The 13,626-nt window shown below is 54.2% G+C and overlaps 1 protein-coding gene across 1 annotated transcript; it reads left to right on the forward strand.

The window, feature by feature from the left end:
- Positions 1-1,816: 1,816 nt before the first annotated feature.
- Positions 1,817-13,425, forward strand: PAM16 (presequence translocase associated motor 16). Its single transcript, XM_010353926.2, has 5 exons — positions 1,817-1,951; positions 10,363-10,447; positions 12,179-12,315; positions 12,696-12,761; positions 13,271-13,425. The coding sequence occupies exons 1-5, from the start codon at positions 1,949-1,951 to the stop codon at positions 13,355-13,357; spliced, it is 378 nt and encodes a 125-aa protein (XP_010352228.1). The 5' UTR covers positions 1,817-1,948; the 3' UTR covers positions 13,358-13,425.
- Positions 13,426-13,626: the final 201 nt, after the last annotated feature.

The raw sequence follows: 13,626 nt of genomic DNA on the forward strand, positions 1-13,626 counted from the left end.
ACTGCACTCCAGCCCAGGCGACAGAGCGAGACTCCGTCTCAAAAAAAAAAAAAAAAGAAAGGAAAAATAATTTAAAAATAAAATAAATCGGTTGGGCACAGTGTCACATGCCTATAATCCCAGCACTTTGGGAGGCTGATGCGGGTGGATCACTTGAGGCCAGTAGTTCAAGACCAGCCTGGCCAACATGGTGAAACCCTGTCTCCACTAAAAATTCAAAAATTAATGGGGCATAGTGGTGCATGCCTGTAATCCCAGTTACTCAGGAGGCTAGAGCATGAGCATTGCCTGAACCTAGGAGGTGGAGGTTGCAGTGAGGCAGGACTGCACCACTGCACTCCAGCCTGGGTGACAGGGTGAGTCCCTGTCTCAAAATAATAAAAAAAAAAAAAGTAAATTATGCGGTTTGGTAGAGGGTGATTAGAGTCTTGGGAAAAAAAATAGAGACAAGAAGGGAGGATAAGCCAGTCAAAAAAGGCTGCACATTGTATGATTCAATTTTTTTTCTCATTTTTCATTTTTATCTTTTTTTTTTGAGGCGGGGCCTGACTCTGTTGCCCAGGCTGGAGTGCAGTGGTGTGATCACAGCTCATAGCAGCCTCTACCTCCCAGGCTCAAGAGATCCTCCCACCACTCAGCCTCCCGAGTGGCTGGGATTACAGGCCCTGCCACCACACCCGGCAATTTTTGTATTATTTGTAGAGATAGGGTTTCACCATGTTGTCCAGCCTGGCCTTGAGTTCCTGACCTCAAGCGATCCACCTCGGCCTCCTAAAGTTTTGAAATTACAGGTGTGAGCCACCACACCTGGCTTGCATGATTCCATTTCTATGAAATGTCCAGAACCTGTGAATCCATAGAGAGAAAAATGAGTGGTTGACAGAGGCTGGGGGAGGGGGCTGGGGAGTGACTAATGGGTGATGAAAATATTCTGGAACTAATAGTGGTGACAGTGGCGCAGCTCTGTGAATAAAAGGCATTGGATTTTGCACTTGAAAGTCATGAAATGTATGGGTTATATCTCAATAAAGGTGTTACTTTTTTCATTCATGGAGGGCAAGTCACGGCGTTGTAAGGGGTCCTGGTGGGCCTGATTGAGGTGACATTTTAGCAAAGATTCGAAGGAGGGAACCAGCTTCCCAGGCAGGAGGAATGTGGATGAAACCTAGTTTGAAGTTTTTTGTTTTCTAAAGTATTTTTTTTTTTTTTTTTTTGAGACGGAGCCTCGCTCTGTCGCCTGGGCTGGAGTGCAGTGGCCAGATCTCAGCTCACTGCAAGCTCCGCTGCCTCCCGGGTTCACGCCATTCTCTCGCCTCAGCCTCCCAAGTAGCTGGGACTACAGGCGCCCGCCACCTCGCCTGGCTAGTTTTTTTGTATTTTTTAATAGAGACGGAGTTTCACCATGTTAGCCAGGATGGTCTCGATCTCCTGACCTTGTGATCCACCCGTCTCGGCCTCCCAAAGTGCTGGGATTACAGGCTTGAGCCACCGCGCCCGGCCTCTAAAGTATTCTTGAGAATATGGCATCCTACTCCATATTATGTTCATTGATTTCATATGATGTTGCATTCCCAAATATTTTGGCAAAATCAAGGGCAGAAATCGCCCAATGTCTGACCGATGTGCTTAGCTGCTCCAGCGCACCGGGGTAAGCACGCAGGCAATTGAGGCTCTTGGTACCGCCCCTCGCACTCCCAACGCCAGCCACCAGTTATCCAGAGCGCGACGCAGTCTCCGCCCTGTGTCAAACCCCGCCTCCGACTCCGCCCCGAGCCTCTACGACACTGCCGGCGCCCCGCCCCGGGAGCCAAGCAAAGCGCATGCCCAGCGCCGTGTCGCGCACGCGCGCTCTAAGGCTTCCCTTGACCTTTGACCCGCCGACTACCCTTGAGGCCGGGCCGCGGGGCCAGGAAGTCGGAGTTGGAGCCCCTGAGGCAGAGCGGCTGCCATGGTGAGGCCCGAGTCGGGCGCTACCCGGGAGGGGAGGCCGAGTCGGACTGGGGGCCGGGTGGCGAGCTTCGGGCTGGGAGGCGGGAGCCGTGCGCCTCCTGCGTGCCCGGCACGAAGCATGGTCTGGGGGCGTTGCACCCAGGGGGATCGAGGCCGGCAGCGGCGGCCTCAGGGTCAGGGAAAACGTGGTCGCGCTGTGCCTAGCCCGCGTTGAGCGAGCAGCCGTGGGCGGCGGTGGAGCATGGGGCTGGCCGGTGAGCACCTCCCCTGCCCTGGAACCTTACAGCGCTGCAGAGTCGATGTTGCAGCCCTGTTGTTATGCCCAGTGGAAAGCTGGCCTTTCCAGGGAAGTGGCAGACCTGGGACTTGAACTAGGCCCCGAGACAGCGAGCACGGAGCGTTTGTGTGATACCGTTGGCACCTAGAGCCAGTCACCTGGGGAACCTTGAAAAGTGCAGGTTTGGCCGGGTGCGGTGGCTCACGCCTGTAATCCCAGCACTCTGGGAGGTCGAAGCGGGTGGATCACGAGGTCAGGAGATCGAGACCAGCCTGACCAACATGATGAAACCCCGTCTCCACCAAAAAATTAGCCGGGTGGGGTGGTGTGCGCCTGTAGTCCATGCTACCCGGGAGGCTGAGGCAGGATAATCGCTTGAACTCGCGAGACAGAGGTTGCAATGAGCCAAGATCCGCCATTGCACTCCAGCCTGAGCGACAGGGGAGACTCCGTTTCAAAAAAAAAAAAAAATTATATATATGTATTATATATACTATATATATTTATATATACTATATATTATGTTATATATTTTTATATATCATGTATTGTGTGTGTGTGTGTGTGTGTATATAAGCTGGGCATGGTGGCGCATGCCTGTAATCCCAGCTGCTTGGGAGGCGCGAGTATCTCTTGAACCCGGGAGGCAGAGGCTGCAGTGAGCCAAGATTGTGCCGCTGCACTCCAGCCTGGGCGACAGAGCAAAACTCTCTCAAAAAGGAAAAAAAAAAGAGGGGAAAAAATAGGCCGGGCGCGGTGGCTCAAGCCTGTAATCCCAGCACTTTGGGAGGCCGAGACGGGCGGATCATGAGGTCAGGAGATCAAGACCATCCTGGCTAACACGGTGAAACCCCATCTCTACTAAAAAAAATACAAAAAACTAGCCAGGCGAGGTGGCGGCGCCTGTAGTCCCAGCTACTCGGGAGGCTGAGGCAGGAGAATGGCGGGAACCCGGGAGGCGGAGCTTGCAGTGAGCTGAGATCCCGCCACTGCACTCCAGCCTGGGCGACACAGTGACACTCCGTCTCAAAAAAAAAAAAAAAAGGCCGGGCGCGGTGGCTCAAGCCTGTAATCCCAGCACTTTGGGAGGCCGAGACGGGCGGATCACGAGGTCAGGAGATCCAGACCATCCTGGCTAACACGGTGAAACCCCGTCTCTACTAAAAATACAAAAAAACTAGCCGGGCGAGGTGGCGGGCGCCTGTAGTCCCAGCTACTCGGGAGGCTGAGGCAGGAGAATGGCGTAAACCCGGGAGGCGGAGCTGGCAGTGAGCTGAGATCTGGCCACTGCACTCCAGTCCGGGCGACAGAGCGAGACTCCGCCTCAAAAAAAAAAAAGGGGCGGGGGGAAATAAAAGTTCAGGTTCTTGAGCCCTATCCCTGGAGGTTCTGCATACATAAGTTCCCCAAGTGACTCTGTTGCAGCCACTTTTTTTTTTTTTTTGAGATGGAGTCTTGCTCTGTCGCCCAGGCTGGAGTGCAGTGGCCCGATCTCCGCTCACTGCAAGCTCCGCAGCCTCCTGGGCTCACGCCATTCTCCTGCCTCAGCCTCTCTAGAAGCTGGGACTACAGGCGCCCGCCACCATGCCTGGTTAATTTTTTTTTTTTTTTTTTTTTTTTTTGTATTTTCGGTAGAGACGGGGTTTCACTGTGTTCCCCAGGATGGTCTTGAAAAGTATATTAACTTTTCCTGTTAATATACTGTCACGCTGGGTGCAGTGGCTCAGGCCTATAATCCCAGCACTTTGGGAGTCCGAGGCAGGAGGACTGCTTGGGCCCAGAAGTTTGAGACCAGCCTGGCAATGTGGCGACACCTAACTACAAAAAATATAAAACATGAGCTGGGCATAGTGGAGCATGCCTGTTGTCCTAACTACCCAGGAGGCTGAGGCTACTCGGGAGGATGAGATGGGAGGATCACCTGAGCCCCAGGAGGTTGAGGCTGCACTAAGCTGTGATCGTACCACTGTACTCCAGCCTAGGAGACCCATCCTGGGCAACACAGCAAGACCCCATCACTACAAAAATATAAAAATTATCCGGGTGTGCTAGCACTCACCTGTAGGCCCAACTACTTGGGGGTCTAAGGTAGGAGGATCGCTTGAGCCCAGGAATTCAAGGCTCCAGTGAGCTAGGATCGCTGCACTGCATCCTAGCCTGGGCGACAGACAGAGATCCTATCTCAAAAAACAAACAAACAAAAAACCTTATGAGTTTTGGGACAGAGCTGGGCTCAAAAGAGGTCTCTGACACCGTGGGATGCATGACTATGGAGGAGTCAAAACTGTCTGGGGCTCAGGTTCCTTATCTGTAAAATAAGGACAATGACAGCAGGACTTCATAAACATTACATGAGAGACTCTACATAACGCCTCAGCTCAGGGGCTGGCACTTGTAAGCTGTTAGCTGTTACGTTATCCTTATCACTATGTTAGTTAAGAAGTGGCTGCAGGCCGGGCATGGTGGCTCACGCCTGTAATGCCAGCACTTTGGTAGGCCGAGGCGGACGGATCACGAGGTCAGGAGATTGAGACCATCCTGGCTAACACGGTGAAACCCCGTCTCTATGAAAAATACAAAAAATTAGCCGGGCGTGGTGGCGGGCGGCTGTAGTCCCAGCTACTCAGGAGGCTGAGGCAGGAGAATGGCGTAACATGGGAGGCGGAGCTTGCAGTGAGCCCAGGGTCATGCCACTGCACTCCAGCTTGGTGACAGAGCGAGACTCCATCTCAAAAAAAAAAGTGCTGACTGGGCGCAGTGACTCACACCTGTAATCCCAGCACTTTGGGAGGCCGAGGCAGGGTCGATTGCCTGAGCTCAGGGGTTTGAGACCAGCCTGGGCAACACGGTGAAACCCTGTCTGTACTAAAAATACAAAAAATTGGCCGGGCGCAGTGGCTCACACCTGTAATCATAGCACTTTGGGGGGCCGAGGCGGATGGATCACCTGAGGTCGGGAGTTCGAGACCAGCCTGATCAACATGGAGAAACCCCGTCTCTACTAAAAATACAAAATTAGTTGAGCGTGGTGGCGCATGCCTGTAATCTCAGCTGCTCGAGAGGCTGAGGCAGGAGAATTGCTTGAACCCAGGAGGCGGAGGTTGCGGTGAGCCAAAATCATGCCATTGCACTCCAGCCTGGGCAACAGGAGCGAAACTCCATCTCAAAAAAAAAAAAAAAAAAATTAGCTGGGTGTGGTGGTGGACGCCTGTAGTCCCATCCACTCAGGAGGCTGAGGCAGAAAAATTGCTTGAACCTGGGAGGCGGAGGTTGCAGTGAGCCGAGATCGCGCCACTGCACTCCAGCCTGGGCCACAGAGCCAGACTCTGTCTCCAAAAAAAAAAAAAGAAAGTGCTGTCGGAAGGTATACGTGGGAAAGCCTGGGAAGGATTTCACCTGAGAGATGGGGGGATGATGTTAAGTCCTGAGGGATGTTGGGTTTTGACAGGATCAGGGTAGAAGGGAGGATGTTCAAGGTGGAGGAACTCAGAACAGCAAAGGCCCTGAGGAGTACAGAAGTATGAGAGCGGCTCTAGGATCGGAGGGTGTGGTTGCAGCGTGGAGAGAGATGAGGGTGAGAAGTTGAGGCCAGACCAGGCGCTGCGAATGCCACACTGGGGAGTGGACCGAATCTGCAGGTGGCAGTGGAGAATTGTGTGTGTTCTGGGAGATGGCCAGAATCCTCCTGCAGAAGGGTTAGGAGGCGCTTGGAAACCCTGCCTGGGGACATGGAGTTCATGAGACAGCAAGGCTGCAGCAGCCATATTCATTCAGATGCATCGGGGGCACCTGCTGTGCCAGCCACTGGCCAGGCCCCGAATGTCGTGGCACGTGCTGCAGTTGTGGTCCCAGCCTTTCTCCTGTCTAGTTGTGATGCCCGTATCTGTTTTCAGGGGCCCTGGGTGACCAGAGTGTCCTTGAGAAGAGAGTGAGTCTCAGGCTATCTGCTTATGTACCCGGAGCCTGGGGCTTGGCCTCAAAGGCCCATTGCACGGGAATCTCAGACACAAGTCAGTGTAAGCCCCATTGCTGAGTGCCTCCCACAGCACTGTGTGGTCCCAGCTGCTGGGCTCTGGTCCTGCCTCGGGCCAGGTTGCTACCCAGCAAGGAGGTACATGTGCTGCCTCCACACATGCCAGGGTTGAATCCTGTGCTTCTAACTGTTGCTCTCTGACAGCCGCGTGGCCTGAAGTTGAATGCCAAGTCAGCTGGGTCATCTCACCTGGGACCCTCAGGCCCAAGTGTCAGTCAGTGGACTATGGGATGTTTGGAGCCTCTGGGAGGGGCCTCAGGCAGTGGTTGGTTTGGTCACCCATGGTAGCCACAGCTGGCAGAGATCTCCCTGTGAATGAGCTCTGAATGCAGCCTGACCCATGGTGGAAGCTCAGGGGACGTTGGGGTACTGGATAGGTGGATGAGGGGCGTGGCTGCACCGCCTAGTTCTGGGCCTGCCACTGTCCGTCCATGTGGTGTTAACGGCATTGCCTCCTGAGAGCCTTTTGTCCTCTTGTGAGGAAGGCATTATTCTCTCCATTTCGCAGTTAAGAAAACTGAGGTAGGCTGGGCACAGTGGCGCACGCCTATAATCCCAGCACTTTGAGAAGCTGAGGCAGGCAGATCATGTGAACCTAGGAGTGCAAGACCATACCTGGGCAACATGGTGAAACCCCATCTCTCCAGAAAAATACAAAAATTGAGCCAAATGTGGTGGCGTGTGCCCAGCCTCCAGAAGTTACGAAGTTTCCACCTACTTGTGAAATCCTAACCCACCTGTGTTTGTTCATTCCCCTAATGGCCCATATCACATCCCGCCTGTTAAGGAAAGAGCAGGTGCTCGGAGGCTGAGTACAAGTAGCTGCAGCTACTCAGAGGCTTAAGCAGGAGAATCTCTTGAGGCTGGGAGGCTGAGGCTGCCAGTGAGCCATGATTGCACCACTGCACTCCAGCCTGGACGACAGAGTTAGACTCTGCTTCAAAAAATAAAAAAGGCCGGGTGTGGTGTCTCACGCCTGTTATCCCAGCACTTTGGGAGGCCGAGGCAGGTGGATCACCTGAGGTCAGGAGTTTGAGACCAGCCTGACCAACATGGTGAAACCTCATCTCTACTAAAAATTCAAAATTAGCTAGGCTTGGTTGTGTTCACCTGTAATCCCAGTTACTTGGGAGGGTGAGGCAGGAGAATCGTTTGAACCTGGGAGGCGGAGGTTGCAGTGAACTGAGATCAAGCCACTGCACTCTAGCCTGAGTGACAAAGCGAGACTCAGTCTCAAAAAAATAAATAATAAAAAACCCAAAACAAACAAACAAAAAAAAAACAGGTTCAGAGAGGTTGAGTAACTTGTCCAGGGGCACACAGCTATTGAGAAACAAAGCTAGGGTTCTGGTCCCAGGTCAGCGTGGTTCTCATTCTGCTGCCTTGCTCCTTCCCAGCTCCCTGAGGGAATGTAGTATGGTGCCTTCACCCCTGCAGGAAGCACCCCTGCAGGAAGCACCCCTGCAGGAAGGCTTCACCCTGCAGCCTTCACCCCTGAGGAAGCAAAGGGCCTATATCAAATGAGCTGCTGTTTTGAAAGAAGTTTTGTTACTTCATAATGCCTGGCCATTGACAGAGTTTGGGAGACAGTAAGGAATGAAAACCAATGTTGATTGAGCGTCTACTGTACCATTAGGCTCTGTGCCAGGCACTTGAAAGGCATTATCTCATTTAATCCATATGACAGCTTTATTGGTGGCCACATTTTACAGGTAGGCACACTGGGGCTCAAAGGAGTTGAGAACATGTCTGTGGTCACACAGCTGGGATTTGCACACAGGTTATCTCAAAGCCTGCAGGTATAACCATTACACTACACTGCCTCTTCTGGGAGATGCCTCCCGCAGGAACCTTGCTGGCCTCAATGGGCCGTCCAGTCTGCTGAAACTTTGCAGTCCAGCCACCCTCTGCCCTGCAGCTCTAGGCAGCTAAAGCCACAGGCCATCACGCCACTTTGGTTTGAAGTGTGCAGGGGTGGTTGGGGAAGCTCCCCAGTTATGACCTCCGCTCTTAACGTTCATTATTTTGCAACAGTCATTGGCCTTGGCAGAATAGTAAACAAGTGATTGCAAGGCCGTGCGATAGCAGCAGAGGGACCGAGTTGGTGGGAGGGGTAGTTTGAGACCTGAGCTGTGTTTCAGGCCTAGGGGACCCTCTGCCTTTCACCTCTGTCCTTCAGACTGCACCAGCATCCCATCCCTGAGCCTCCTGTTCCACTCGGGAGGGGCTGTAGGACGGAGGCGAAGTCACGTGAGACCGCAGGTGTCAGCAGGTGCATTCCTGACCCGTCCTCGCCTGCAGTACAGCCCCAGCCCTGCCCCTCTCCATGATTACAGGAGGGTACAGCTGGCCAGAGCCCTGCCCCTCGCTGTGATCACAGGAGGGTCTTCTCTGGCCTCTGCTTTCTGCTGTGAAATCTAGAAGTTACGAAGTTTCCACCTACTTTTGAAATCTTAACCCACTTGTGTTTGTTCATTCCCCTAATGGCCCGTAATTACATCCCGCCTGTTAAGGAAAGAGCAGGTCCTCGGAGGCTGAAGGCCAGCTCTGAAGTCGAATCCACTGGAATCTGGAGTGAGCCCTTCTGGCCTCTGGGTTGGGTTCTTGATACTTGTCGGCTTGCCCAGGAGCCCTCCCTTCAGACCCCGGGATCCTCCGTAGTGGCTGCCGTGACTGATAGCGCCAGCCTTGGGTTTCCCGTCTGCCTCTGAGGCACCCACACACCCACTGGTGTGTCCTCAGGCTAGTCACCAACCCCGGCCCCCCCACCCCTGAGTTGTCAGAATTAAAAGGCACAATGAATTGAACGTGTTTGGGTCTTTGGCGCTGTGCCTGGTGTGCGGGCTCAGTTGATACTTGTTGACTGAAGGGAAATCTACAGAAAAGCACTAGGAAGAAAGGGAAAGTCACTCGGCTGTGCCGCATGAGCTTTCAACCTATGCCTAGCCGCCTCCAGCCCGCGCCACGCCCCCGTGTCTACAGCTTCACAGTCACAAGGTCCTTTGTAAATGCTGTCTATATATAATCTCTTTGTTTCACATAAGATCTGTGCATCTTTCCCTGTCATCTGCCAGATTCCCAGTCTTTCCCAGGCCAGCGTAGGCTGTTGGCTGCTTGCAGGAACTCCCTTCTGCCTTCTCTCCTGCCAGTTTTGGCTCAACCCAGTCCTTTTGCCTAGAAAGCCCTAGTATTTCCGTCATGATTCTACCTGCCCTGCAAAGCCCAGCCCAGGAGGAATCCCCTCCTGTCACAGAATCCCATCTCAGTCTTGAGCTTTTCTTCTCGACTCTGTGCTTCCGGTCGCCTCTTACTGAGTCTTCCCCAGGGCCTCCGTGGGGCATGGGATCACACGTGCAGCCTTCCAGCATGTTCACCCTGCTGTGCGACAGTGGGTTTCCCTGCCGGACCAGCAGTATGCTCCGACTCAGGGCAGGGACCAGGTTCTGTGTAGCTTTGTGCTCAAGTGCTGAGCAGAGTAGACTCTCAGCAGATGTTTGAACAAATGAGCGAGCCTGACTCTCCCTCATCATTTGGTCCATAGTGTGTTTAAATACCCTTTTAGTGGGCTTTTAGTTCCTTGAAGATGGCAACAAGTTTGCTTAGTAACTTTGTTTTATTGAATGGAACGGACTTAAACTCATCAGACTTGGGAGAATTAGGACAGATCTGTTTCCCCATTGGTAAAATAAAGGTTGGGCCTGATCTCAGAAACTCAAGAAGAGTGATTGTGGGCCCCAGGGTCGAGAGTGAGATACTACCAGGTTCTGGGTCCGAGACCACAGTGTTTCTTCCTGAAGCTGGTGACTGCAGCCACTTTGCCTTGCTCCTCTCCGCCTTTTCTGAAGGATGATGGGGGGGCCAGTCTGCCTCTGGGAGCTCCGTCAAGTTCACCCACCCCAACTGCCTGCCCATTGAGTGAGTAAGCCACCCACCACGGAAGCTTTCATTCAGGGTGCTTTGGAGGGGGTGGCCTGGGGCTGCAGCTCTGTGCTTCGTGACCTCGGGTCTCCAGGAGCCTTGCCCCTTGGCAGCCGTTTCCAGGGCCCGTCTCTGTGGGCCCACAGGGAGCAGCCTGCTAAGTGGGTGCCTGATTTACCCACAGGCCAAGTACCTGGCGCAGATCATTGTGATGGGTGTGCAGGTGGTGGGCAGGGCCTTTGCACGGGCCCTGCGGCAGGAGTTTGCAGGTAAGCATGGGTCTGTCTCCCCTTTGGGCTGGAAGTTCCTCTCCAGGTCAGATTTTACCCATAGCCATGGGCACCTCAGACCTGCTGGTTCTGCAGTGTGGGTAGCCTGGGGCACTTCCCATGGTGGGGAGTGGTGGCAGACCAGGGCATCCTTCAGTGGGGACCTGGTTATCAACAGCATCCGGGGCAGGAGCTGGCACAGTGGCCCATCCGGATACCTGGTTTTGTAAACATAATTTTTTTTTTTTTTTGAGTTGGAGTCTCACTCTGTCACCCAGGCTGGAGTGCAGTGGGGCAATCTCGGCTCGCTGCAACCTCTGCCTCCTGGTTCAAGTGATTCTCCTGCCTCAGCCTCCTGAGTAGCTGGGATTACAAGCACCCGACACCACACCGGGCTAATTTTTGTATTTTTAGTAGAGACGGGGTTTTACCATGTTGGCCAGGCTGGTCTGGAACGCCTGACCTCAGGTGATCCGCCCTCCTCAAAGTGCTGGGATTACAGGTGTGAGCCACAGCACCTGGCCCTGGTTTTGTAAATTGATTTAATTGGAACACAGACACACCCACAGGCTGCTTTCTTTTTTCTTGAGATGGAGTTTTCGCTCTTGTTGCCCAGGCTGGAGTGCAATGGCGAGATCTTGGCTCACTGCAACCTCCACCTCCTAGGTTCAAGTGATTCTCCTACCTCAGCCTCCTGAGTAGCTGGGATTACAGGCATTCGCCACCACGTCCAGCTAATTTTGTATTTTTAGTAGAGACGGGGTTTCTCCATGTTGGTCAAGCTGGTCTTGAACTCCCAACCTCAGGTGATCCACCCACCTCGGCCTCCCAAAGTGCTGCTGGCATTACAGGCGTGAGCCACCGCACACAGCCTTTTTTTTCCTTTGGAGACAGAGTCTCACTCTGTCGCCCAGGCTGGAGTACAGTGGTGTGATCTCAGTTCACTGCAACCTCTGCCTCCTGGGTTCAATCAATGCTCCTGCCTCAGCCTCCCGAGTAGCTGAGACTACAGGCATGTGCCACCACGCTCAGCTAATTTTTGTACTTTTAGTAGAGACAGGGTTTCACCATGTTGGCCAGGATGGTCTCGATCTCTTGACCTCGTGATCTGCCCGTCTCGGCCTCCCAAAGTGCTGGGATTACAGGAGTGAGCCATTGTGCCCGGCTGACAGGCTGCTTTCAAGGCAGAGTTGAATGGTTCCAGTGCAGGCTCATTAGTCCGCAAAGCCTAAAATAGCTACTCTCTGAGGCTTTAGGAAAAGTTTAGCAGCTCCTGATTCTAGTTTCTGGGGTCACTGAAAGGGAACAGGTCACCCAAGGCAGTGGCTTTGGTGGTCTAGGTGACAGGTGGGCAGCTGGGCTGCTGCAGAGCCCTCTCATGCCCGCAGCCCCACTGTACAGTCCCCATCATAGCCTAAAGCTCCCCAATTTGCTGTGCTCCTGGGATATGGCAGTTGGGGGACAGGGTCATCTCATGGTCTAGGTTGGGGACCAGGAGCCAGTTTTAGTGGTCACACCCTGCCCTTATCCTCCAGTGAGGCACGTCTGTCCTCACTTTCCCAGCCTCTACCCCCTAAAAAAGAAACCACTCCTGGAGAAGAGGCAGATCCTAGCCACCTGTCCCTGTGTCTCTCATCCTGTGCCAGTGGCAGAGGTGAGCCACCAACTTGGAAGGCCCAGGGTGAAGTCTGGGCTGCTGAGGACTGAGTGATCACCCACATGTCCACACAGCCAGCCGGGCCGCAGCTGATGCCCGAGGACGCGCTGGACACCGGTCTGCAGCCGCTTCCAACCTCTCCGGCCTCAGCCTCCAGGAGGCACAGCAGATTCTCAACGTGTCCAAGCTGAACCCCGAGGAGGTCCAGAAGGTGAGGCCACTAGGCCGCCCGAAGTTTGAAGGGGAGAGGCTGCCAGGGCGGGAAGAGTGAAGGGAGGCCTAGCCAAGGAGGCCCGATGTGGAGGCTGCAGTCATACCCAGCTCGGACTCCAAGTTGCGGGAGCCACTGTTACTGGTGAAGTTTTAGGCCTGAGGCAGGACAGTTGTAGAGACAGAGTGCCTGCTGGTAGCAGCCGAGTCGCCCTCCAGGGTACCCGTCTTCATCTCTGCCCCTCAGTGGCCACAACAGCTGCATGTGGCACACAGGGTGGAGAGGAGCCCTGTTGCCTCTCTGATGTGGCCCCACATAGCCTGCCCAGCGTCTCTCGCCTGCAGTCTGCAGCCCTCTCACCCGTCCCCTCTCCTTTGCAGAACTATGAACACTTATTTAAGGTGAATGACAAATCCGTGGGTGGCTCTTTCTACCTGCAGTCAAAGGTGAGTGGTCTTTGATTCTGGGAGGAAGTCAGTCATGGGACCCCCTCTCCTCACCTGGGGCTCGATTCCCAGTCGGGGGAGCTGGCCAAGGGGTTGGCACAGAAAACTGCTGGGCCTTCCATGGTGCCCGAGCCTCAGGGAGTCCCCCTGAACTGCCACCCCTCTGACTAATTCAGCTCTGCGGGGTCCAGCCACTCAGGCTGTGTCACCCCAGACAGCAGCCCTCCCTCCCAGCAGCTGGGACTTGGAAGGAGCAGGAGCCACAGCCGGTGGGGTGCTAGAAACAGCTTTTAGCTCACAGAGGTCACAGCATGCGCTGGGCCCCTGCAGCTCAGCTCTGTCTCCCCAGACCACCCCCTGACCCTGGGGCGCCGCTGAAGGAAGCATTAGTATCCACCCACTGCCCTCCAAAAAATGGACCTGGGCTGACAGGAAGAGGCTGTCCCATGTGGGCAAGGGGTATGGGGCAGAGGCTTGGCCTCCTGGCCTGACTATCTGTGACCCACTAGGTGGTCCGCGCAAAGGAGCGCCTGGATGAGGAACTCAAAATCCAGGCCCAGGAGGACAGAGAAAAAGGGCAGAAGCCCCACACGTGACTTCTCGGCTCCCCCCACCCACCTCGCCACCTCTAATTTATAGCTTGGTAATAAATGTCTTTTCTGCATTTCTCGTGTGCATGTGTCCAGATTCCAGAAGGCAGGTTGCTCCTCCTGCCACTTGCAGGGCTGTGGGTGCTGAGGATGGGGAGGCAGCAGCCTTTAACAGCCCAGAAGGGCCTGGCTGGGTGAGGTTGGCGGGCAGCCAGCCAGTGGGTCCCAGCTGAGTCCTGTCACGTACAGGATGCAGCCGCTCCTGCTTCCACAGC

This window comes from Rhinopithecus roxellana, chromosome 20 (assembly GCF_007565055.1).
Source record: "Rhinopithecus roxellana isolate Shanxi Qingling chromosome 20, ASM756505v1, whole genome shotgun sequence".
Taxonomy (NCBI): domain Eukaryota; kingdom Metazoa; phylum Chordata; class Mammalia; order Primates; family Cercopithecidae; genus Rhinopithecus; species Rhinopithecus roxellana.

Coding starts and splice junctions, on each gene's coding strand:
- PAM16 (XM_010353926.2), top strand. Junction 12,316..12,695: donor ACCCCGAGGAGGTCCAGAAG/GTGAGGCCACTA, acceptor TCTCCTTTGCAG/AACTATGAACACTTATTTAA. Junction 12,762..13,270: donor CTTTCTACCTGCAGTCAAAG/GTGAGTGGTCTT, acceptor GTGACCCACTAG/GTGGTCCGCGCAAAGGAGCG.